Consider the following 26,439-nt stretch of genomic DNA (forward strand, 5'->3'; position numbering starts at 1 on the left):
TTTATTAAACATATAGCAGATCTACACACACACTAAACGATTCACCAGTTCTTGTTATTACTTAGTTGTAGCATCAAAACACGAAAGTTTCTTTAGAACAATACATTTCAGCAAATGTACATGAGAAACACAAACACCTGGTTATATAGTTGGCTACCTATATAACAGTTGGCTATCTGTATAACAGTTAGCTATATATATAACATTTGGTTATACAGCACAGGCCCATAACTATGTGGGTGCTATAAAGGGCCAGGACTTCAGTGTGACACAAATAATTCATATGGCTGAGAACTTGGTGTATCTGTTTTGAAAGTAATCCATCAACACAGCAAAGAAAAAAGATTATATCTATCCAACGTATAAATACACACAGCATGCACGAGTGTGTAAATATGCATTTATAATGTATATTTATTTTACAAACACATTCACATATGTGAACAGAAAAACTTGATTAATCCAAATGAAATGAAATATACATTTCTAAAAATTACATCTTCCCATTATGTAACTGGTTTAATAGAAATTTTATCCAAACTGGCCACAAAACAGTCTCCATAAATTGGCAAAAAATCTGTGATTTATGTGTGCAAAATCCCAGATATTTCACATGACATGGTTCAAAGGTATCTTTTTGTGACTCAAGTCTCATTTTAATCTTAGCAGCATAAGACAGACTATTTACAGTTCCTCCTGCTCTCAAAGATGATTTAAAAACTTTGTGTCCCAACCAGCCACACTATAATTTCCCATATTTAATTAGAAAATAGATTAGATCAGTTTATTTAAATTGGTACTTGAAGTAAGCAATTAAGTGCTTCAATAAATAGGACTATGTGCTGCAAATCTGGCCTTTCAGCTCCTAGCGCAGTAGGTTTCTGGTACCAGACAGAAGTTGCAGGCACTGCTTTAATAAAAATATGCTATTTAAGAATATTGTGATGTATTTCCACTGCCTCTGGGAGACTTACACTAATACAGCCTATTATCTGTCCTTATTACATAGAACTAAGTGTGCAATTAATTGGCAATCTGTAGTGGATTACGGAAACATTCCAGATGGATGGGGATTTATCACAGTATTTTTTTCAGCAGCAGCTACTGTAATTTCCTAAGTTTTGGACACCGAATTTACAAGAATTTATTTCTTTGTCAGGCAGGTCTTCTGAGCAAGAATTTCCATTTCCTTTTACATCAGTGGCAACAGCTCAAGATGTGGCACAAAGCACCTGTGAGATAACACAATATTGCTACAGCAGACATGTCTTTGTGATCACACACGACACGACGTGTGGGCTGCACACCGCCTCAAGAAATGAAAATGCAATCAACTGCCTTAGTTAATATTTTTCTCGGTGGGAAAAGCTCCATCAGGCAGTCTGGAGTTTCATTAATCTGTGGCATCGCACAAGCCGCTTTGTGTTTTCTTCTGCCCTGTGCCAACCCTCCTTAGCGATCTGGGGCAGGGGCGGTTGTTGACCTTTCCAGCCTTGCCCTTCAGCGCCGCTGGGGTTAGGAAAGGCAGAATAAAACGGGGCTGACAGATCTGGAGCTGTGTCACAGATGGCTCTGCTGTCAATGGGGCCAGTGGCATCAGAAGGGGTCGCTCTCCTGGAAGCTGAATCCAGCCAACATCTGGAGGAGGCCAGTAGACCTTGGCGATCCATCGCAGAGTGGGGCGGGGGCTCTGAACATGCTGCTCGCACAGGGGCTGCTCTTTAAGACATTCAGATAAGACGGTGTATGTGTGCACAAAGCTTGTCAACGAAGTCTTCTTCTTTGGGGAGACAGAAAGAAAACGAGCTCCTGGCAGAAAGAAAAAAAGAATTCCTCCTGCTCTTGATTTTTTCAGCCATTTGTATGTATCAGAACATAAGCTCCTGTTAGGACGCAGAGCATCTGTGCTGCAAACAGGGGGAGAATCCATAGGAATAACCCTCCCATTGTATCACCCTTCGGGGCAAATTCATACAGTTCCTTTTCTACGCTAAGTATTGCTTTTCATTAGTCTACTTAGGGTGGTGCAGATAAAAGGTCACCTTCAAATAGCGCTCATGTTATATAGCAGCTATTATTCCACGGTCTTGAGACTTCTGTTTTCTCCCCTCAGCATAAATATACAAGAAGGCTACTAAAATGCATGGACAAGAGTTATATTCTTGTTTGCCTAGGTATACATTTCCCTAATAGTGAACAGCTTACTGCTTTTTCTATACACTCAGCGAGTATCAAAATTCTTGTGAAGGTTTATAAATGCATATTTGCATAGACCACAGTTCAGCCAGAAACCTAATACTCATGTGAACTACATGCCCTGCTTTAGGAATTTTCACTTTAATGTAACCTAAGATATGCATCTGACTGTAAAATAAAATAACTATTTATTCTTCCAGCTATACCTAAGCCTTCTGCTGCTTCTACCTCCATTTATTTTCAGATTGATAATTGCCCCCTTTCCATTTCCAGTAACAGACCCACACACATCCAGTGAGTCTCCAAATTGCTCTTGCCATGTGTTAGCATTAATAATACATGAAACCAGCTGATTGTTCCAAGTGACCCATTATCATGTCAGGGCAGAGATGAACCAGAGAGAAGACAGGATTCATTTCTGCACCTCCAATTTCAGTATCAAAGTTCAAAATCAAAACGCCATCAGCAACATAAATCTATTTCTCTCAAGAGATCTATTTTTTCTGAGAGGCGGCCAGAACAGCCCCACAGCCTGAAAAGCAGATACAACCATGCTCAGGGCTTTTTAAACATAAACTATTGTGTTCTCCTCCAGTATGTGACATTTCTCAGGGCTTTTCTGACATTTAAGTATCATCCAGGCATTTAATAATAATCAAGAAAATAAAAAGAATGGGAAAGGGAAACATACATTAGCATGAAAGATTAAGGGAAATGAATATGTATAGGACACAAAGAATAAAATGCTGGTATACAATGGGGTGCCACAGAGCAGAGTGGGAGGGCTTCTGTTCATTAGGTGTTGATACAATGGATTTAAATAAAATTGAATAAAATCCAGTTTAAATGCTAGAATAAAAAGACTTGAACGACCAGCTAGGGAACAGAATGGGGTTCTGCCTCCCAGAGGTCAGATCAACGGTTGACCGACAACAGCTGCAGATGGTCTGATGGCAGAAGCCTGCAAAAATAAAAAAGTACAGGCTTAAATCAAGTCTGCCGTTTTTTTTTAACCCCATTCTTTGCTGTTCTTCTAACATAAGAGTGATCCTCTAGCACAAAACAGTACCTGTCACAGATGCCTTAACATAGTTGGTATCTTATTAATTTTTATTGTGTCTCAAATTATGTTAGCTTCTATGTGCGTGATCCTAAGGCAGGACTTTTCAATTTTACAAGAATAATTGACACTTCAGCAACCAGACAGTAAATTCTCCTGCTGAGAAAAAGCAAACAAATAAATGACAGCTCGTAAAGTAATTCCAAGTGATGAAAAAAGCTTTACTGGAGATAGCACTGCAGTGTGTATTATCAGGCTGCTGTTAATGTAGAGCTCCCTGCTTTATTATTAAAGGATGACTAACTCATATAATTTCATTTATTTCCTCTAAACTTGCCCTGGGCTACACGAAAAGCAGGACTCAACTATTTGGAGGAGCTTTCAGACAGTGCCACAAATAAAATTTAGAAATTCAGCACAGTACTTCTGTGGGGTGCAATATCGCTTGAAGATGTACCATGAGAAATGAAGACAAACCCAAACATGTACAAATCATGACTTTTCCAATGCCACAGAAGCGTTCTAAGTGTGATCGCAATTTATAGAAGGAAAAGTTGATATTGCAAAAGTTGAAAGTGCAATACGGAGCTGTGTAGGTTTCCCTGTTTTCAGTTGTGTCTACTTTCTGTGTCCTTGCTTCAATCAAAGCACAAATTCACCACTCACCGCTCTTACAATTAGCCCTTAGAGAATGCAAGAGCTTTCTTAAGAGTCAACCGACTGCCACAGGATCAGTACGTTTTCCAGCAAATGACTCACTTTTCTAATCCCCTCCATGTAACAGCAGGGCACAGAAAACAAGCACGTTTATATTGTTTCTAGTTGGCTGTGTGGCTAGAAATTGTACTGCTATGACTTCATTCTCACCAAGGGACTTGCTGTTACGGAAGGCTGATCATCATGTTTTAGTCATGACAAAAGTGAAAACCTGTGCATGGTTATTTAAGGCAATCACTAAATCACTTTTGTGTTGTGTCTAGTATTGATTCCCTCTCAACTGTGCTCGGCTTTCAGTGATGCGTATGTATGGTCAGCAATCTCATCCCACCATGAGATGCATTAGGTATTGCATATTTAGGGCCTATGTGTTCTTTGTTTAGGATTCAAAGATTAGCCTCTAACATTAATTACAGATATGACCTCTCTTTGCACAGGTTACAACAGTATGGCTAGAATGAGATATTCCTGCATTCTTAATGGAGAATACGTAACCTACACTTGGGTCTTCTGCTCCAAAACATGGTCTGGAAACTCCAGCATTTGGATTAAACACTTGGAGCAATGCTGTACTAGTTTATGGAACAGTGAGATGATTTATCATGCTGTCCCCAGCTCAAATGCAAATGAGATTATAATGCCATAATACAATGATACCTTACATATTATGGTTCCATGTTTTTATTCGCATAGATTAAGAACTCTATGGTAAGAAAAAGAAAAACATTTCATCTGCAGCCTTAGTGGAATGCGTATTTGAAGGTATTTATAACCCACAAAGATGTAGGTACATCGTGAGTCTTCTCTGCAGGAAAAGGGAACCAAGACCCTGTCCATGGATTTTTGGAGGAGTCTGCAAAAACCACCTCTTTATCACTTTAGAACAGCAGCTACTAAACGACTCGTACCACAGAGTGCCAGCAGCTGCCTATCTTCTTTTTTTCCTGGAAATGTTAAAAATGCAAAAAAGCACTAGAAAGATCCTTGCAAAGCAGCTGTGGCTTATTTATGATGGCTTTGCCACCCACAGTGTCAAATGCAGTGTTTCACATTGAAGAAATATGCTTGATCCATGAATGATCTATGAGACAGAGACCTAGCAGTCCATTACTGAAAATAGGATCTATTTAGGGAAAAAAATATAGATAGTGAGAGTCTGTTTCAAACAATAAAGTTCATTCAGTTTTAACTCATCTATGAAGCTACCATATGAACAGACTAGCTGGATCCTCTTTGGTTCTTGTCCTGTGTGCCAACATAGTGTTTTTCAGGGCTACCAGATCAGTTTAAGTCCATCACAGTGTGGTATATGACTATATTTCCTGGGGTTACATTTGCACTTGCCTTTCTGTGTACAAAAAAATTCCATTTACGCTCACGCTAGGTTTGCAGTTTCATTCTTCTCATGCGTTTCTCACTCATGCTTCAAAAAACCATCTGAAGTTTCTGGTTTCAGGTCTGCAGTTTTTCCTTCAAGGCAATCATTTTGCTTGTCCATCACACTGTTACTGGAAAGGGGACAGCAACTCTTTCCCACCCAACATGAAGTTAGGGGAAGAAATAGCCTCAAAAATCAGACTCGTTGTCATGGAAACCAGAACAAGGATTTTTGAGGCCAGACTGGATGCATTTATAAATCAGAGATGAGGAAAATCCTACCCATTTATAATAATGCATTAAGTGGAAAATGTCTTCATTATAGGAAGTCATATATTTACTAGCTCAACAAATGATGCAGTGTAAAGCTGTACGTGAGTAACTATTTTATATAATCCCATATTATCTCATCAGAACCAACGGTACATGTGCTTGCGTGAAAGGTAGCAGTAGCCATAGAAACAGCCCGCTCTTCCTGAGTGGCATAAAGTGTCTGTAACACACAGTTTTGGTGGTGGCCTCACGCTCCTGCCAGCTGTGTGGCTGCTTTAAAGTGTGAGGGGGTTTTCGGTGCAATTGAAGCCACTGGAAGCATCATGTTTTATTGTGTGTAACTCCAGTGCTTGGCAGGTGTGCTGGCTCTGAAAGGAGAGACCTAAGGGAGCGGGGATTCCTACTGCAGGATGAATAAAAGGTGGTTCCAGGGGTACTTGTAGCGACAATGCAATTTTTTCCCTGTGTTGTATTGCTACGGCACTTGAGTAAAATCAGGGCCATTATGCCCTGCGCTCTCTCAATAGTTGTATGGACAATCTCCACCACAGCACACTGGCAGCATGACTCCAGGAGCTACAAAGACAGACAAGAGAACAACTAACCTGTCTGAGGCCATGCAGCAAGACAAGGACACACCTTGGAAAAGAAAGGGTTGGTTTTTTTTTTTATTTTTCACTCAGAGTTTTCCCACCTCTTAGTTCAGGAGATTATTTTGATTCCCCAATGGCTCCCAACCATTTGCACAGAGTATTTCACTGCTTCACCTTCTTTCCCCCGAACACCTTGAATTTCCTCTTCCCCATGTTGGTTGCCAGCAGAGAGCCCAACCTCAAGGCCTGGCAGAGCTTGTTGGTTTGGACTCTGATCTGTGACATACCTCCTGTTTAATCTTGGAAATCACCGCTTTAAACTGCAACTTGAGCCCTGTCTGGGGACACATGCTCTGAGCCAGCTCTAACAGCAGATGATTTACATGGCAGCTCTTCAAAGCTATCACAGCTCTCTGTTACCTTCTTGATCTCACCAGTACCTTATCCATTATAAAAGCACATTATTCTCTTGTTTGTGTAATACATAATAGGGCCCAAGCTTTAAAAAGCCAGCCTGACCTTCAGGACAGCTCATTGTCCTGTGGAAAACAGTTGGATTTAGAGTTTAGGACCATTTATTGTTAATGATGGTTTCACCCATATGTAATGAAGTACAACTTGAAAACAGAAAACAAAGAGAAAGCTGGTATGTTCTGCTCTGGAAAGCATCCATGAGACACAGATCTGCCATGCTCGTTTTGTGAAGCTCCTGGACTACCCACACATGGGATAAACACAGAGATGGATGCAATTTACTGCCCCACCTTCCTCCTGGAGCCTATAGCCTATAGGACAGCAGGACCACACAGGAACATGCCCCAGAACCTGGATTTTATAGCCCAAAGTTCTCAAAAAAACCCTAACCGATGGAGTAACCTGGCGGTGCTGAGATGTACAAAGACGTGGGTACATACTATCATTGCAGCCACAGAGGCAGCAACCTCTGGGAAAAGCATGAGGCAGGAACAGCTTCATCTCTCTCGCTTGAATCTGGTGTCTCACCTTGTATCACACACTCTTGGAGCAGAGATCCCAGCACTGAGCAGTCAGCAACAACTGGGTGCTCCCATAATCTGCACTGGTTTGCCAGTATCGCTGTGGGCAATAACTGTCCCATCATGGGCACGTGTTTACTCAGTGAAAGATAAGCCGAGGACTTCAGACTCTGATAGACACACTCCACTTGACCCGGACAGAAACACAGGAAGCAGTTAAAAAGATGAGCTGCGTTGAAAAATAAATTGCACTGCACAAAACCAAAATGTATAGATAAAATACAGTCCAGGTGGTAGGGAAGAAGCTAGTGATATGGGGAAAAAAGCCGCAAGTAACAATCAAAGCAGTGCAATGCTAATTGCACAAACACCCTAAAATAGCAAGAAATTTATTAGTTTACTTAATGGCTCTTAAAATCACACAAGCCCTGATCATGTTTCCATCACTTCTTTTCAAAACCTAAGAGTTCACCATACAACAGATGACAAAACACTGGTTTCTTGTTACATAGTGGGTGTAAATAGCGTACGCTGCCAAAAAACACAGCTGTCCTGCCGAAAAAGACTCCTTCACTAGTAACTACAAATCTGAGATGTTTGTAAGGGTTTTCTCCCACTGTTTGGAGAAAGTGTCTGTGTTCATTAAAGAGGTGAACAAGGGTGAGGGGAATGTTACTGAGATTTTCCCATCTCCTACTCAAACACTTTTTGTTTGCCAGATACAATGCTATGAAATAGTTGGATTTTCCTTTTTTTTTTCACTGTGTTTTCATCTTACTGTCTTTGCTGGTGTTAACACTTCCAGGGTTTTGGATTGGTAGACACAACAGTCTGACCACAAGAACACAATTGTGACAGCTCATAGTGAGTCCAGTTCACAAAATCTGGGCCACAGTGCTACTGTGCCAAGTGTTGCCCATGTTACAACTGCAATAGATGAAATATATGCTGTGCTTTGAAGAAATGAGACCTTCTGTTTCCATCTGGAGCAAAAGGATCCTCTGCTTTTCATCCAGAAGTACTATATATGGAAACAGCTAAAGTTATGAATTGTCAGATTCTGTACAAAACTTCCTTATTAGAACAAACACCCTGAACAAATTCTAAAATTTCTTCATGGAAAGCAGCCTGCTTAAAAAGAAAACAAATGAAAAAGAAACAAAAACAAGGGCTGTTGATATTCAGTCAGAGATGGAACTCTCCCATTTGATTCCTTTATTCAGTTACAGACTTGCTCTGCTCCTCTACAGCTTTTACTAAACACAGATTACAAACCTTTGCAAACAATACAAACCAGTTAGGTAATGCAGTAAATAATCTGGTGTATTTAATTCAAACTAGGCCTGAGCTAAGCAGAAAAAAAACAGATATGGTTGTGTACTGTTTCTGAGTATCACAGATTGCATATTTCATGGAGAAGGTTCCTTTGTTAAGGTTTATTTGCCCTGTTAAATTTTCTCTAGTTTATACAAAGATTATAGCAGGTGGTTTCTTAAATAATAAGATTTCATACTCCAACCTGAGCCACAGGCCTTGTTAGGAAATAAGTGTTGTATATCAACCTACATTAAAAGAATGTTAAAATGGCCAACATAAGCACCCCAAAACTGAGAAATGCCAGAGTTTGGGACAGCTTGTCAGCTAGTCTTATCACTGGATCAACTGGGAACTCTCCAGTTTCAACTGGTATCAGCTTCAGAGCAGCACGAGCCTGACAACCTGGGGCATGTGAAGGCCTGATAGTTTCACCACACAACCTGCAGAAGTGGACAGGACTTCAGACAAGCCTTCTGGCTAAATTCTCCCTGCCAAGTGAATCCCCCCTCAGCCTGAATTAGACGGATATTGTTCCAGTTTGATGCACAGTCATATTTCTCATTTGCATGAACAATCACAATTGTAGGCTCAGCAGGAGCAGCTATATAAACAGCTATGCTGCCTATGCATATATCTTGTGAATATCTGACCCAAACGATATTCTCTCATATTTCAGTTGCCCTGCACTTCCTATATTCAATAAACTGAAAGCAAGCTGATTTGTAAAAGACATTGGAACCAGCTTTTCCTTTCTATAAATCTCTTCTAAGAACAATAAAGTCGGTCCTAATTCAACATTTTTGATTGTTAGACTATATATGTATTTAGGCTAACTGATTATTTGCAGTGATTTTTATAAAGAAAATCTGGATAACAAAAGAGTGACGTCCTCCTCCAAATTCTCCCAAAGTAGAAGCAACAAAGGCATCTCTTCTCCTCATGTCAGAGAGCTTGTTTTTAATTTCTTTTAGTACTGTGGAGTCCATAAGTCAGGATGGTTGACATCTCAGACCTTCATTAGTGCTCCATTCATAAGCCCTATAATGTTTTCACACATAAATGATCCCACCTTTTGACTGTGTGATGTAGTCATTTAATAATTGCCCCTAGCTCTTCCCATGAAACATCTCTGAATCATAGAATAATACAGGATGGAAAGGAAGACAAGGCCAGGGCAGCCTGCAAGAAATTAATATTCTCCCCTTACTATGGGTCCTGCATTTCTTCCAGTCACCAGGATCTAGTCCACAGCCCAGAGTAATCTTTATGATCAATATACATGCAAGACATACTACCATTTAGCTTAGTAAAGTCAGACATCGCAGTTTTGCTTTAGACAGAGACTGCATCTTGGTGACAACATGCTTTCCTTCAGTTAATAGGCTATGACATGACGCTTTTATCCTACTGTAAGTACATTTTCTAAGATACTGCATGTTACCATCTTTACCCATAATCAGATTCACCTCTTCACTGCACCCTTTCTTTCTCCTTTTATAGAAGGGATTTGGTTACTAGCAAGCAGAGGTTTTTGTAAAGGGAAGTGCAGAGACTTGCAAAACCCAGAACTTCCTTTGTGACTACCTAGTAACGCAGTTCTGATTACAGTCAGACTCTTTCGTTCAGCCATATATGGCAATCCCATAAAAACCAGAAGACACATCAGGTAAGTAACCTCAAGGTTACAGCTGTCACAGCAGCCATTTAAATGCAGAGCTGAATAATACGTATATAAAAGGGCATCAGAGTGCAGGTTTGGACTATACCCTTTAAAGTCAAAGGAATTTTGTGCTGAGGTCACACTACAAGGTGATCAGTGGGCTCAGCCTACAACTAGTTTCATCAAATTACCAACATTTTTGCAGGATTTCTCTTTCTGTGACTGTAGATGGCTTGTAAAAATTCAAGTCTACAATCAAAACAGGAAACACAGAGCCTAACGGCATTAAGAAGAGGTACAATGACTTTGGTGTTCACTAGACCCTAAAATATGAACAAGGATCTTTTATAATTTAACTGTGATGTTTCCACGAGGTCGAGTTTGACCTCTTTTGCAAAGGTCAGAATTCTGGAATATAATGTAACTAAAATGCCACAAAATTTCCCTTTGCTCTAAGTCAAGATAGGAAAAAAAAAAAAAATTAAAGATAGCCTGAGTAAGACAGATGTGCTTGATATAAACACACAGCTGCTCAGCTCATAATTTATATTCTAGGTTGCTACCTTGCAATAATTTCCTTTAACTGAAACAGTGCATTATTAGAATTACCTAGACCTAAGGCCATTTAGATTTTCTATAATCTTGGCAAACTAATAAAACAGAACCTAGTCCATTTTATGCAAGTCAAAAGTATACAGTGCTTTAAATAAAATAGTTTGGGGCTTTGTGGGTTTTTTCCCTCTGCAAAGAAATACACATCTATCAGTAGCTCACAAAATTAGCTACAATTGTTTCCAGAACCCTCTTGTGCCTTCTTCCTCTTTTTTTATATACAAGTCTAATCTGCAATGTCCTTAAAAGGCTTCTTAGTGTGTTCTCTCTTTCTTACTGGCAGAAACAAAGTGAGACACCAAACTAGTACAGCTAGAGCATCTGAGCACAAGGAAGTGACCAGTCATTTGAAGAGTGTTGCAAACTATTATCCTTACGGACCAGGTTTCTAGCTTGACTTTCTACACTCTCAGTGCAAAAAGGCTATGAAAAGGTGTTAGCCTGTGACCTGGAAATTCCCTCCCCGGCAGGAGCATAATCTATGCGATTTAGCGTTAGCATCTTGTGGCTTTAAGAGTAAGTCTACCCTGCAGATTACAGCCCTGTGCTACAGGCAAGTGACAAAAGCCCATCCAGCAGCAGCAGGAAGCTCTGTTTAGATTGACAGGCAGGGGCAAATAAAGCCACAGTTTGCAGAGTCACCTCTGTTACAAATGGGCAAGACTTGAATTAAAGAGGGTGAAGCAGCACACACCTTCTCTGCAAAAGTGGCTCCTTGGAGCTAAGGAAGGCCACTACCCCTCAGTAGCTTTTGACTGGTTCTGAGCTCAATAGTTAAAAGAGAGGTCAGGAAGTCACCATATGTTTGTGAAGATGATACTGGGCAGCCAGTCTGACAGCCAGTCTTAGCTGGCTGGCCGGCAGTCTTAGCAAAAGGTCAGTTAGACCAGAATCTCTACTCCTATATTTCCAGACTGAAAAACATCCTACAGGCAAAGCTACAGTATGAAATGGAAGCCTTAAAAAAACTCCAAAATAATCCAATTGCATGTGAAACAATACATCCACAGAAATACTAGCCTTTAAAAATAAAGAAAACCTAACTTAAATTTAAAATCTTTGCTTTTCTTATTCAGCATGTTTCATATTTCTCCTCAGGCATCATATATTCATTAATACTGATATAAACCAAGTCATCACAGCAGACTTTTTCCAGGACCTGTTTACGTAGCCCAGGCCGGGAGCTTCACCAAGAACAGAGTTTTGTCCTCGTGGTCCATATTATGTTTGCAGAGTTAATGGGAAAGGAATGAAGCTAATTTTTCATAAGAGCTTTTACTTCTATGCACATGCAGTCTATAAACATGGGAATCAAAACGCACTTTGAAGAGTGTTGGAGCACGCAGGGCAGGCCCCAGATCTGACTTTCTAAACATACGATGCCATCGTGTGGACAAATAAGTCTCAAGCAGTTTCCATCAGAGGTTTGCTGAATTTGCGTTCACACTACATGGACATCACATTCATTTCCTCAGGCTTTACCCACCTTGTCCTGCTCCTGCTGATACAAGCTGGTTAAATTCCGTGGCTCTAATGATGCTCATAACGAATCTGAATCAGTATCTGTTTATTCAAATGTGACCATCTTGGAATTCTGGTCAATGTGTTTCTAACTCTGAGCTGGCAACAAGAAAAATATTCTACAGGTTTTTATGAAGTTTTGCATATCATGAAGATTTTAAAAAATAAAAAAAAGGATCTTTTTGAACTTTATCAGGATTTTTCCTTGGTGCAAAAGAACGGGAGAAAAAAAAGGGAGCTCTGCCGTGGCTAGTACAGCTCATTTTCTTTCTTTTGCATGTATGAAAGAACATAAATGCTTTCTATGGAAAACACACTGATCAGAGTATTACTGCAAGTTAAATATCAAAGCTGCTAACCTGGCCCATGGTATCTGGTTGCAGGAACGCAAACATCAGCTTTTTGGGAATCTGCGTATCTTCCCCCTGGCTTTCTAGCCTTCACGCCAAGCTGCGCCTGCAAACAAACCAACCGGAGTCAGACGAACCAGAGAAAAACAAAGTGTCACTGCTACGAAGGCAAAGGCCTTGATGTATTACAGAAATCAAACCCTGTAGCTGGAAGTACAAGGGGAGCGCTGCTGCAGTAACACAACTGAGATGGAAAGTTGTTGATCTGAAAATGTGAGTTCTGGGACCAGTTTTGTAACCACTGAAGCTATAATTTTTCTCCTAAGTATTTACATCTCTGACTGAAGGCACGGCCGGTCCCTCAGCGCTGTCCCGTAACCCTGCGTTTGTCCCTCAACATTTTTGTCTGCCTGCAGACTGGGGTGATTTTGCCAGCCACAAGACAGAAGTTTAACCAATTCATTGAGAAGCTTAACCTATTCATTGAGAATTTTAACGAATTCATTGAGAAGCTTAACCCGTTCATTGACGAGTTTAACCTATTCATTGAGGAGCTTAACCTATTCATTGAGAAGTTTAACCTATTCATTGACAAGTTTTTCCATTTCCTCTCCACTCACTCCCTGTTCCCATGGAAATTCACCAGAGCCCAACTTGAAATTGACATGTATGTGTGTGTATTCATTACACACAGGCACACACCTTTTTCCTTCCCAAAAGCCAAGAGCTGTTTCCAGCACAAACCAGAGCCAGCAATGCCTTCACCCACAGACCCTTCTAGGACCTGCCTGGCACTTTTTAAAACCGCTTCAGCACCGGGCACCCGGGCACTTCAGCTCTGACAAAGGCCGCTGAGGGTGGTCAGTCTGTCCCAGCTACAACTCTGAATTTTCACCACCTTTTTGAACCACGTTTTAGGGCCATGTGTTCTCAGAGAGAAAGGTTCCCTCAGGGAGAAGGGTCATAGAATGACAGAATCATTTTGGTTGGAAGAGACCCTTAAGATTGAGTCCAACCGTAACCTAACTCTAGCACTAAACCGTGTCCCTAAGAGCCTCATCTATTCATCTTTTAAACCCTTCCAGGGATGGCGACTCCACCACTGCCCTGGGCAGCCTGTTCACAACCTTTTCTTGTGAAGAATTTTTTTCTCATTTCCAATCTAAACATCCCCTGGTGCAACCTGAGGCCATTTCCTCTCATCCTATCACTTGTTACTCAATAAAAAGACTCTGACCTCTCCTCACTACAACCTCCTTTCAGGCAGTTCAGAGATCAGAAGGTCTCCCCTCAGCTCCTGTTCTCCAGCTGAACCCCCCAGGTCCCTCAGCCGCTCCCATCACACTTGTGCTCCAGCCCCTCACCAGCTCCGTTCCCTTCTCTCAACTCACTCCAGCACCTCAAGGGCTTTCTTGGCGTGAGGGGCCCAACACTGAACACAGTCTCTGAGGTGCGGCCCCACCAGCGCCGAGCACAAGGGGACGATCAATTCCCTGCTCGTATCTTGGCCTCGCCTGGCTCAGGAGCTCGCAGGCCGCCTCCTCCCCTCCCTCCACACCCGCCTCTCCCCTTCCCGCCGCTCCCTCCCCAACCACCGCCCCAGGGGCGGGCACCGCTCGGCGCCATCCCCGCCGCGCTCCGCCCCCGCCGGCCGGCCCTGCAGCGCCGGGCCCGGGTGTTACAAATCCAAGTGCCGATCCAGGGGGCGAGAGGGGTCTTGCCGGTAAGCACCGGAGCCTCTGGCCTCACGCTCTGCCTTGTCGTCGCGATGGGGAGGGACATGCCAGGGCTGCTGCCAAGGGGATGGGGAGGGAGGGGACTGAGCATACCGGGAAATAAACCGGGCAAATGGCAAACGGCGGCCCTGGACCGAGCTCGCCTGCCCCCGCCTGTGCTTGTGTTTCCCCGGGCTGAGAGCGGCCAAGAAACCCCTTTTCTCAAGCGTTTCGCCGCTAAAATTAATAATGTCTCCACGGTTTGTCTTCCAGGTTACAGCCGTTTCTGTTAACCCTTTGGTGTTTACCCCACGATCCACATTTTCCTTGTAGGAAACAATTACCTTGCCAATATAATAGGCCCAGGCAGGATCACCCAGCAAAGCATATTTTATTAACCATTTTGCAAGACCGGGTGTTCTACCTAAAGGCAGGCACACGGAGTAGGGCAAAAAAACCCTGCTTATGTCCTTGAAATCCCGACCACAAATTCTCCCCCTGTTCCCCATCTGTTGGTACTTCAGGGTTCACAGACTACCCAGCCATGCCTCAGTTTACCTATCTCATTCATCTAGCAACCCCCTCCCCTTGTTGATTTATTTAAAATATGGATTCCTGGCTCTTTGGTTACCCTTCCCCCTAGCTGAACTTTTTAAATACAGTAATCAGTTTGCACTCTGGGGTTAGTTTGAAGAGACTTTGTTTTACATCAACGATTCATAGTCTGATGTCTCTCAGTCCTTCTCCCCCACTGGAGTCAGGTACCAGATCAGTTGTAAAAACAACATTCCTTCGTTAAACGTTCCTTACACCTTCGGTGTTTACCCCACAATCCATGTCTTCCTCATAGGCAAACAAGATTTTGGGGCCTGAACTGTTCAGTGTAGGTAAAGAAGCCCCAACTCAGCCTCTTATGCACAGTTATTTATCAAACTGAACACCAGTTAATGACGGAAAGGTTGGATTATGTTAAACAAAGAGCCCTTCTGAAGCTGCTGGAGGGCCGTGTGACAGGCTTGGCTGCAGATGGAGATTTCTGTGTAGCTGGGAATCCCGAACCAAAAGTCAGGTGCCTGAAAGATTGTGGAGTATGTGGAAAGAAAGCCACAAAAGGGTGTTTCATTCTGCTTGTATTTTTTATATTGTCATCGTGTGGCTACCCCAGATAGATAGGAAGGTTATTTACAGGGTTGACTGTCACTGTGGTCATGGTGAAAATTTGGGATTTCAGGCCCCGCTGTGGCACTGTTGGGTCCATGCTGTGCTGCTCTAGGGAGAAACCAGAGCCCATGGCCCAGACAACATTAAAAAATTATCTTCACAATGCAGGTGAATGCTGAGACAGTGAGAAAAATGATAGTTGTGCCATTAAATGTGTAAAACAAAGAAAAAAACAATCAAACAAAACCCCAAAGTACTCCCCCACCAACCTTAATTCTATGGATACCAGCTCTCAACAATTTATTGACTTCATGTGAAGCTCTGTGTTTTTGAGATGTCTTGGTTCAACCTCCTAAATGTTTTTGTCACTGTGTTTCTTGGCAGCTTTTTGAATGATTTTTTGTACTGTGTCCTTATAAAAAACATTCTCATGTCAGAGACTTTACAGTGATGGTGTTTTAATGCCACATTATTGGCAGACTGAGCTTCAGTCCGTTAATGCATCAGAAGGATGTAGCATAATATGTCATAAATAATCCATAATCAGCTATTCCCTTCATGTTACTGATGTATTCTGGCTGACAGACTCATGCTAACTTTGTACAAGCTAATTTAATCATTCAATCATATTGGTTTTTCCATTTTATAAGACTTGTATGAGGTTTGAATTGGTAGACAGGGTGGTTTTAGCAAAGAGCTGGTGGACTGTCATTTTTTAAAGTATAGTTACTGTTCACGGATGTTCTTCAAGTTCAGTAAGTCTCAGTGAATACAGAGACTAAACAGTAGTTTTGATAGTTTCCTTGAAGGCTGGTAATTTGCTGTTCTTGTAAAACTTCCACTGGTATGTTAGCTTGTTCGATATATTTTTCATGGCCATTGTGATACCTTTTTTGTGTTTACTGTTTTGTTGTTGTTGTTATTTTTAAATTCCTTTTCCTTTGCTCCAGGTTGAAAAGATGGGGAATGCAGAAAGCAATGCCTATCAGAATCACCTTTCCCGATTTCTTCCTGAGGAGCAGTCTGACATTGATGGAGTATTTGATACCTTATCAGGATCGAGTGGCTCAGCTGGAGCAAAAAATGGCAAAGCTACAAAGAAAACTGTCACTCTGGCAGCACTACAGGCAAGACAATTTATTATTCCTGATATATCTGGGATGTGGTGCACTAAACATATTTCCAGAAAGAATCTAAAGACGTGGCAAAGGTTACTTTTAAAGGATTCAATACTTAACATTTTGGGGCAGGATGGCTATTTAGCTTTTTCTTACAGCTTAACATGCATAGTGACTTTCAGTATGGTGTTTATCTCCTAAATTGCACTGTTGGGTCAATTTACAGCTTTCCTGATTCTGAACTAAGTTGGGACGGGTGAAAATATTTTTACAGACACGTGAAAAATGGGAAGAATATTCTTCTCCCTGGAGTCTATAGTGTGTGATTGTGTAGACATTTTCTTGAGAAGCTGTCATAAAGTCGATTTGTATTTCGTTGTATCTCTCCCTCAATTGCATCACCGTCTTTAATCTTTTCACTTGCATTAAAAAGAGAGAACTCAAATTTGCTTGATTAAGCTGTAGTTCCGTGTTTTAGGCAATTAACATACATTATGCTTTCTGATTAACTTTGCATTCATTTTCTAATCAAGAAAGAAGAGGAAAGTTATTTGTTGCAATGCTTGATAACTTCAGTTAGGCAGGAACCAAGTGGCCAAATTAATGTAGTATTAAAAGTTCATTTTTATATATGTTACACAGTTAATGGAATCAAATTAAAACCCAAGGAAAGCAGCAGGTTATTTTAAGGTATATAGCAATGCATCTGCATGCAGACCAGCTTTAGCCTTTCTATAGCTGGGCCGTTTATGAGCTATCACCAGTTTGGAAACAGTGCTGCTGCTGCTCAGCTTTTCAGCCGTAATACATCCAAGAACCTGGTCCTTGGTGTCTGTTAGTTGACTGGGACGTGGAAGAAGTTCTCTGTCTTCACCTCTAGATCAATGCAACGTTTGAACGTTTGTCTTTTCCCTTGCTGCCTTTTTGTTTGCTAATTTAAATTAAAATCTTTCGAAAGGCTGCCTGTAGTGCAGGGACTATTGCCTTGTAGGTGTCTATGCTCATGTCTGAGCTGGGTTGATATGTGGCAGATTTGATCTAGCAACAGTCTGGTGATGTTGACAAGGCCCCAAACGTAACCTCATATACTCTGCTTAGGCTCAGCGCTTTGCTAGAAGGAAACCACGTGGCTTCTAGACCAGAACAGGCTGCCCTGCATAGCTTGGAAAGCAGGTAGAGCAAGTATCTCTAGATACTTTCTTGGAGCCATTTAAGACAAGGATTGTAAACTGTCAGAGGTGTGAGTCTGTTAGACACTTATTAAAGATTCCTTTTTTTCCAGTCTTTTTTTCGCACCCTGCGTCTGTTGATTGGAATAGTTGTAACAAGACAGTGCAGTGAAGTTAGTGGTGGGTAGGGAATAGGTGGGTAATACTGCAGTGGGAAGTAAAAAGCCCTCAAGAATAGTGTTTTTAATTGTTCCCTGCTGCTTGTCTCACTTCAGTATCATGTAGCACTTTCAGAAAGCCTCTAAAAGACAGCTGTACCACCTGTGACCATCCCTCCCTCAAAATGAAGCACTCTGTTGTGCAAGACTGTGGCTACTAATTCTGCTTCTACTGAAATCAATGGGAGTTTTAGCACTGACGTCAACAAAAGCATGAGAGAGCTTGGCATATTGGATCTCACCCTATATGCACCGCAACAGCCATTAACATTGAATAGGAACGGCCCCCGGTGGCTCCAACAGGAGCCACATTGAGCCAGCGATAGATCGGTAGTAGCAGCTCCACCAAGTAGAGCTGGAGTGCTTGCACGCAGGTGGAGCTCTGTTGATTTTGGCATAGTCCCCGCTGGGTTACACCCCTCAATATCAGAGTCAAGTCTGGTTTTATGGACAGTGCTTGGTGCTGTGAAGATACTGTGTAATCATCTCTTAGTGTGTGGATGTATTTTAAATGATTTATTTTTAAACCATATAATTATCTTGAACACTGTGAAAGTTTCTTGAATCCAGAGTCAGATCTTTCCCACAGCATTGTGATGTATGATGCTGTATAATATATCAGTTCAATTTCAATTCAAAGGGCCAGTCGTGCAGTTTGGATGAACAAGTTTTGATTTTGACTGTTGAAATATCAGGGATGCCTTATAAAAATCAGGTGATCTCAGTTTTGTTCTGTGCTTGAATTAGATGTTGCTATGCAGAGGGAAACTTCTGAGAATTGTTTCTACATGTGCATATAGGGTTAAACACATTGCCTGCATTGTCTTGAGGCCAAAGGTGAGATATGGAAAAAACCTTTAATTTCTCTTTGTTTTTAAGTATCTGTGAGCTCCACTATCAAAAGCAGAGTTAAAACACAATTTTAAATGTTGAATTGGCAGAGTCGTAAACCTTTACAATGGAGTTATCATATGGAAATCTTTTGCTAATATTCTGTTAACACTTTACATTTTTTTAAAAGTCCATGGCATTTGTAGAAAAACAGTATCAACTTAAATCGCTAAATAGTGATTGGGAAGGAGATTCTATAAAAATAGGGTTTTTTTTTTTCTCTTGGGAAAACAGTCCTTTGATATAAGTTTGTTGCTGATAGTAGATACTTGCTATTGAAATCCTTCATTCACAGCAGTATATCTCAGCACAGATTAGCTGGAATATATTAGTTATTCTTCATTTGTAAAATGTGTTCTTTGCCGTTTTTCCCATTGCAGGCCTATCTGCGGGAGCCAATACCAGAGCAAATGACTGTTCGGTTATACAGTGGAATGAAAAGTATTGACCTGACTGGGAAATCATCCGGGCTGAGTGAACGCATTGCTAAGGAGCAGTTTGTAATTTTTATGTCAAACCTCTTAAAAGGGAATGCAGATGAAAAGATTACCATAATAATGAGAATGATCTCCAAGACACAAGGGCCTGTAAAGGGGAAGCAAATCCAAGAGGTAAAGAGGCAGTTAAAAGTGTGTTGGGGGGACAGTGAGAGAACAGAGCTGGGTAATTTTTAGAGTGCAAGATTCAGCACAGGGATTCCTGAATTTTGTATTTTTAAAATCTCTTTTACCACTAAATTCTGATCTGGGACAAACAGTGTAGGCAAACCAGGCTATATTTCGGCTGCGGGCTTTTCCCTGCTGACTCACCTGCTTTGAGAATCAGGATCTGGATTTTGCGGAGGGCACTGACTGTTTTTTGTCTGGTGGTTCACAGGGTCACTGGAGGGTGCAGAGCCTGGTTATATTTAAGAGTCAGCAATGGCTTTGGTGTGGCTGGTGCTTCTGGGAAGTGAGCAAGATGCTTTCTAGAGCTTTAGCTGGAGCAGAGATGTGTGAATCAAATACGTAGCTTGCAAGGTGGAAGAGTAGGTTCTCACAAAACAGTAATTTACTGGCAGCTCCCGCCACTGCAAAATTTGGATCTCCCCTCCTTCTTTGATGCCACATTTTATGGAGATGCTTTCTGAAGTAACATGTGCAAAATATCTTGAAAAAGGATACCTTTCAAGACTTGTGACACTGAAAGAGCGTTTCTGTTACTTCTGACTCATCATGAGAAAATATGCTTCTGCCATTGGAATTAGTACAGCATCAGTACTACTCGACTTTATTTTCAGAAAATCCTTTGAAGCTCTTAGCAATTTTATTTAAGAAATGCCAAAATGATGTTTTAACCTTTTCAGTTCACAGAGGATCTGATCATGTCTGTCGTCCATGTACTGAACTACAGGAAGGAGCTGAAAGGTTGGGATTTGGAGAACACCAGGGATTCTGCAAGTGGCGTAAAGGCTCTGGCTTCTCAGCTGCTTTCAGAACTGAAGCTTGCAGGTAAGCAGCACTGATGTCGTGTATCCCAGAACAGCAGAGAGCTCATGATCTCACAAGAATTTTTCTCTTCGGGTCACATATTTGAAATTAAATGGTGAGACCAGTATTTCAAACCTAGTGCTTTGTGAATGACTGGGGAATTCTATTTATTTTACCTTACCAACTTTCTCCACTAAATTCAGGAGAGCTTTGGTTTGAAGTTGCAGTTTAAGCTGACATGCAAAACTATTTTTCATAGAACACGTCTATTTTGCAAATACCTGGTTTGCAAACGACAGGCATTTAGATGCATGTGCACGTATTTATGACTGCATGTCCTTTTACAAAGCATTGGTTTATCTTTGCACTGTTGTAATAATAGATGTTACTGTCCTGGAAAGAACATGTCGTAAGTTATAACTAGGAGTTCGTGTTCCTTAATTGTGACAGCCCAAACCATTCTATGATTCTAAGATCTGCTTCATACGGCTGACACTTTACTGTCACTGGCTGCTTTCATATGCGGTTTCACGTCAATTGAAATAACGGAATATTGTGTTTACACCTAAAAGTCAACTGATTATTTTCCAGACTGGGAGAATTAACTACTGTTCCTGTGTATCTTATTATTTAGATGGGACAAAACCTGCGGGTCCTCAGCTGATGGAGGCACATTTTGATCAAAATGCCATTGAGGATTGGGTGTACCGAGTTCCACAGATCTCAGTTTTCCTCAGCGTTGTTATCAGGCAAGGCTTCCATGTTCTGCATTCTCTCCCAGATCAAACCAAAGACATTCTCAACCTGCTTCCAGTCTGCAAAGGCATCAAGAGAAGAGGACTTGTCAGTCTGTTTGACATCCCATCCATCATATACATCAACTCCCATCTGCCTGCAGAGCTACAGCACAAGTGGCAGCTTTTATTTTCTTCAAAGCTCCATGGAGAAAGCTTTTCACAGTTATGTGCGCATATAGTGAACAAAGGTCCTTGCATAGTGATCTTAAAGGACTCGGATGGTTATATCTTTGGTGGGTTTGCATCTCACTCCTGGGAGGTGAAGCCACAGTTTCAAGGTAAAACTCACTTCTCTTTTTCTAGTATCTCATGGATCTGGTAAACATTATTTATTCTGTCCACTTAATGGATACTGTCATTTTATGTTAATGACACACAGTATTTCTTATACTTCCAAGTGTATTTTCCTGTTGCAAAAATAACACTAATTTTTGAAAAATAGACATGCCAAGTTATTTCTGCTTTGTAACCAGTGGGGCATATTACTGATTAAGGTTTATAATTTGTCTGTTATTGGATAAGACTTTTAAAATTGCTGGACTTACTTATCATGGAACAAGTTTTCAGTGAAATCTTATCAACCCCTGTAGCTGCATAGGTTGAAAATGAAATGAAAATGAAGGAAACGCAGCATAGATGATGAATTAGAGTTTAAATTGATGTCCAGCAGATGGCAATCTTCCATCTCAGAACAGCTGAGCCAAGCACCACGTTAAGCCTCTTGACATTTTTGCACTGGCTTTGTTTCCCTTTTAAAATCCAGCAGTATCTTTGGACAAGATAAACTTTTTGTTGCCTTGAAGCGTCTGGGGAGAAGAGATGGTTTTTTTGTAACTCTTCAGAAAGAACTTCTGTGATGGCTTTCTGAAAAGAAATTATGGACTCTGGATGATCTGTCCTCCTGGGAATCCTCACTTTTACTACGTTAAAAATTCAATTCCTATACTTAGTACTTGATATTAGCACTCAAGTTAGTTAATATAATATTAGGTTATATTGATTACACAACACTTGTCTTGTATTTTCTCCTGCTAGAATAACACATGTAGCATACTGGCCAATCACACCACGGGTCTTTCTAAATACCAAACTCGGCATAATGAAAATTGTGCTCTAAATAATCTAAACTGATCCATATGCCAATATAGTCAGAACTAAGGGTGTCGGTTTGTACGGGGGTAGCAGTTGGCTGGTTTTAGATGATACAACACAAGTCTGTGATGGGTGAACCCTTACACAGCATTATAATGTACTAGTCATGCCTATGACTCTGCCCCTGGTCACAGCCATAGAATCACATTGATTTCTGTGACCTTGCACAGAGTTAACTGAGAATAAACAATAGGTCTAGATCGTGATGAGAGATAGGTATTGGCTTTCTGAGATTGCAGCTGCTGTCTTTGATTTATCCGGCTGCATTTCTTCAATATTTTTTTCCTATCCTATTTGTAGGCAAGTTATTGCTTGGCTGGTTGTCTGACCTCAGATACTTTTCTGTTTACAGGTGACAACAGGTGCTTTCTGTTTTCCATTTTCCCCTCTGTTGCTGTATACACATACACAGGGTATAATGACCACTACATGTATTTGAACCATCACCAACAAACAATGCCAAATGGACTTGTAAGTATTAAGAAATGACAGTATGGAAATGGAATTCATGGCTGGTGTTTGGAAGTGTTTTGTTTTATTTGCTTCTATTACTGTGAGCAGATTTATTCCACTTATTATTCTCTGAGGAAGTTTTCATCTGTTCTCTGCGCTATTTGTGCCACACTTTTAGTAAGAGGATTTTTTTTTCTGTTTTTTGCATTAAAGCATCAGTGTAAAGTGTGAACTACGGGTAATCATGGATAAGCACTTACAATACTGGTTAGACTCTATACTTTTCTTTACAGTTGATATGTATAGTGAAGTACTGAATCAACTAACATAGAGTTTATTTGTGTCTGACCCTAGCAGGTGGGTTTTATGTAGATTAGATTTACGGAGGTTCAGGGGAGAAATGTTTTTGCCAAGTCTGGTTATCACAGAAGCCCTTGTGGCCGTTGTCTCTATTGTCTGAAAAACTGACTGCAGGTATCCACATCACTGAAGCAGCACAAGCTGGTTGATCTGTGTAATTAAAGATCCTTCCACTGGCTATTCTCACTGCTACACTAACTGCTTTTTAAATTATGGAAGGCTGAGAAAGCCCGACAGAATTAAAGAATCGCATGTAGGTGGCTGCTGCTGTGTAATGACAATGGCAGAAGCTCCTTTTATTCAAGACCACAAATGAGCTCTCCAGATGCAGAGGAGTTTCCACAGAGCTACAACACGTTGCCTGTTTTGGAAAGTGCTGTACAGTTTTGTGGCATTATATGCCCATAACTTTGAGAATTGCAGCAGTCTGGAGTAAATTTGCTCTAAAGAAAGCAAATAGCATTATATTGTTTGTTTCTGTAGGTACTTTTAAATGGAAAAGAGGCAGCAAAACTGAGCACTTTCACCCTGTTTAAAATGGAATGATTAGTCAATAAACAAAAGCCAGTGAGCTAAATTTCTGGCTGAATTACTTGCAGATACTGGTACTCTGTAAAGCACAGAGGGAGGGCAGTATCAGGTAAATTCTTGTCTTCAGGAATCCTGGATTTTGGTACGGAAGCCCACGTTCACTCAGCAAACCCTTTTCCACCTACCCATAGAAGTGTGGCATGGATATTGAAAATAGTGATTTATACTCTAGGTTTCAGAACTTGCTCAGTCTGGTTTGTGTGTGCTGCAAGTGTTTAGTGTGTGGCTTTTGTTCTCAGGGGATGGGGGGACAACACGGTTACTTCGGACTCTGGATAGACAGTGACTACGGGAAGGGACACAGCAAAGCCAAACCTCGATGTACCACCTACAACAGCCCCCAGCTGGCAGCCAAAGAGGATTTTACACTGGATGCCATGGAAGTTTGGGCAGTGGGAGACGTCCCTGAAAGTGCAGGGGTAGGTGAACAAACCTGAAACCTGTGAAATTGTGTCCTGATTGGAACGGGAAATGCAAACGCAAAACTTGCAGTGACAGCTTTCTGATTAAATGTTATCTCTCCATTGGAATGAATATTTTCTTTAACTGGTCCTGTGATGCCATATATTTTGTAGCAAGTAAATGGCAAAACTGGTGGAATTATTGAGGCTGTCAACAAGAAATAACATCAGGAACTGTGAAATGGTACAGTCATAAGAGCCGTACTTTGTTCTGAATTTCAAAAGGCTTTTCTGATATTGAGGAATGGTCTCCACAAGGAACCTCCTTGGAGGGGTTCATTAAAACCCAGTATTTGTAAAACAGAATGCAAGCACTGGAAGCTCAAAAGTAAATACATAGTTCTCTGTAGTTCAGGAAAGTATTTATTTATCAGTAACTTTGAATTTACTATAGTTTTACAGTAAATTTATATCAATAGATTTATGCTAGTCTTTGTGCACCTGGTTTATTTCTGGGAATAAGTAGGAGACCTCTTTCCAGTGTCCTTTGTCCCTGTAATTTATTATCTTATTAAACTATCTGGTCTGCCTGTTTTAGTGGTGGTTTGTGGGTTGGCTTGTTTGTTTTTAATTTGTTTCTTTTCATACTAAATTCATGTGCTCTGTCTGTTCAGAAGACACATAGCTCTAAATAGAACAAATTGTTTACAAACAATGTTGAATTGTACTCGAATCGCTTCTTTATAAAAAAATTCGCATCTGCACTTGAAGCTGAGGTCAAGTTAACCAGGATGTTCTGACTGGCTTGTAACCCGAATGGACTTGAAATAGTTCACTGTCATCTTAGGAAAATTTTATGACTATTTTGGGTAACTGCAATGAAAGTTGTTTGATGTATCCCAGTGAATCTTAAATGCTTTACTTGGAAAGTGCATATGTGTCATTATGATGACCTTGCAAACCAGGTTACTTGTGGACTTTTGAATCTGTCTCTGTCTTTTAACCTGATATTGATTCATTCATAATGACATTTTAAATTGACTATACTTTCTTCTGTTTTGAAGACAAAAGGTAAGAAGACTATCCTGGATGCAGATCCTGAGGCTCAGGCCTTATTAGAAATGACTGGAAGAAGTCGTCACAGCGAAGGTCTGCGAGAACCTATTGGAGAGGATGATGATGATGACAACTGAAAGAAAACTGAAAGAATCACAGTAACATGAAAACCTTTTTTTTTTTTTTTTCAATCCTGGGTGTTAATGTTCCTTGGACAGGGTATTTTTCCCTCATTTTTTAATCCTAACATTTACCCATTTATCTTGGATGAAGCTCAAGCCTTGTAGTTATGTAATATTTAGGTGCAATACAATATCCTGGCTGAAAGGTTTTGTTTGGGGAGAACTGAAAAATTAACTTAATACCTAATCATTAGACATCTCTAAGTTCTAGCTGAATATGAATTTGCTAGCATTCCTGATAGATCTGCATACATAATATGATGTAGCTTTTGACAGTACGGCTTACTGACTTGGAGAATTTATATGTATTTATCTAAAGCCTGTTCAAGAAACTGATTAAGGTTCTTATACCTCAACTGTACATATTTATTTGCATGCAATGAAATTACTCAGTGTAGCCTGCAAATTGTAATGATGTTTTACATTGCTAAACATAGAATACTCCATGTGTTTCCGTATGAAGGATGCTATTAATTTGCATTGCTCCAGTTGAAGCATTAAATGTCTTGTTTTCTAAGTCAGATTTTCAGCATGTTACTCTTTATGGACTGTGAGATGTACGAAACGCTAAGTAGACAGTTTTATAATGTCACACTACACCTTAGTGCATTTCATTTAAAAGATTCCTGCAGAAATTTGCCTGTTGCTTAGAAGAACAGAACCACTGGGAGTCATTCAGATGTATTTATCCTAAGAATGGGCCATAACCTCCAGCAGAAGTTCTTTAGGGAATGTAACTTCTTCAGTAGCCTCACTAGAGACTGGAGTAAAAGATCAAGCTGTAAAAAAGGGTTAAGTAAGAAGCATCCACAGTTAATTTGGAACAGGCATCTTGTAAAAAAACGATCATCATGTTATGTCTGTAACATGTTTAAAGAAGGCTGCTGTACATTTTATTTCCACACAATCATTACTGTATTATGGAAAAAAATGCCCTCGATGTGAAATGTATCTGTTGGATTTGGGGTTTGCTCTGGTTTGTTGGGTTCACCGGTCAGCACCAGTTTTGTCAGGGCTCTTGTACTCAGGGCTTTT

The 26,439-nt window shown here is 40.7% G+C and overlaps 2 protein-coding genes across 7 annotated transcripts in view; one reads left to right on the forward strand and one right to left on the reverse strand.

The window, feature by feature from the left end:
• The window catches only part of KLHL36 (kelch like family member 36), a 107,629-nt gene that overhangs the window by 79,712 nt on the left and 1,478 nt on the right, over positions 1–26,439 (reverse strand). For 3 of the 6 annotated variants that reach the window (XR_014185173.1, XM_082063164.1, XM_082063156.1), the window contains exon 2: positions 12,681–12,777. The exons of 1 other annotated variant lie outside the window; for it this stretch is intronic. Coding sequence is in view for 2 of the 5 variants with exons in the window: in XM_082063164.1 (XP_081919290.1) it covers positions 12,681–12,716 (36 nt within the window). In the remaining 3 variants the exon portion in view is untranslated. Of the gene's footprint in view, positions 1–12,680; positions 12,778–19,752; positions 20,282–21,058; positions 21,140–26,439 lie in introns of those variants that run through there. 2 more of the 6 variants (XM_082063162.1, XM_082063163.1) reach the window with 2 other exon arrangements.
• Positions 14,316–25,921, forward strand: MEAK7 (MTOR associated protein, eak-7 homolog). Its single transcript, XM_082063174.1, has 8 exons — positions 14,316–14,394; positions 16,498–16,674; positions 19,324–19,554; positions 20,289–20,433; positions 21,047–21,487; positions 22,714–22,832; positions 24,005–24,184; positions 25,231–25,921. The coding sequence occupies exons 2-8, from the start codon at positions 16,507–16,509 to the stop codon at positions 25,357–25,359; spliced, it is 1,413 nt and encodes a 470-aa protein (XP_081919300.1). The 5' UTR covers positions 14,316–14,394; positions 16,498–16,506; the 3' UTR covers positions 25,360–25,921.

Source organism: Streptopelia decaocto, assembly GCF_964273445.1.
Source record: "Streptopelia decaocto genome assembly, chromosome: 11".
In the NCBI taxonomy this organism is placed as follows: domain Eukaryota; kingdom Metazoa; phylum Chordata; class Aves; order Columbiformes; family Columbidae; genus Streptopelia; species Streptopelia decaocto.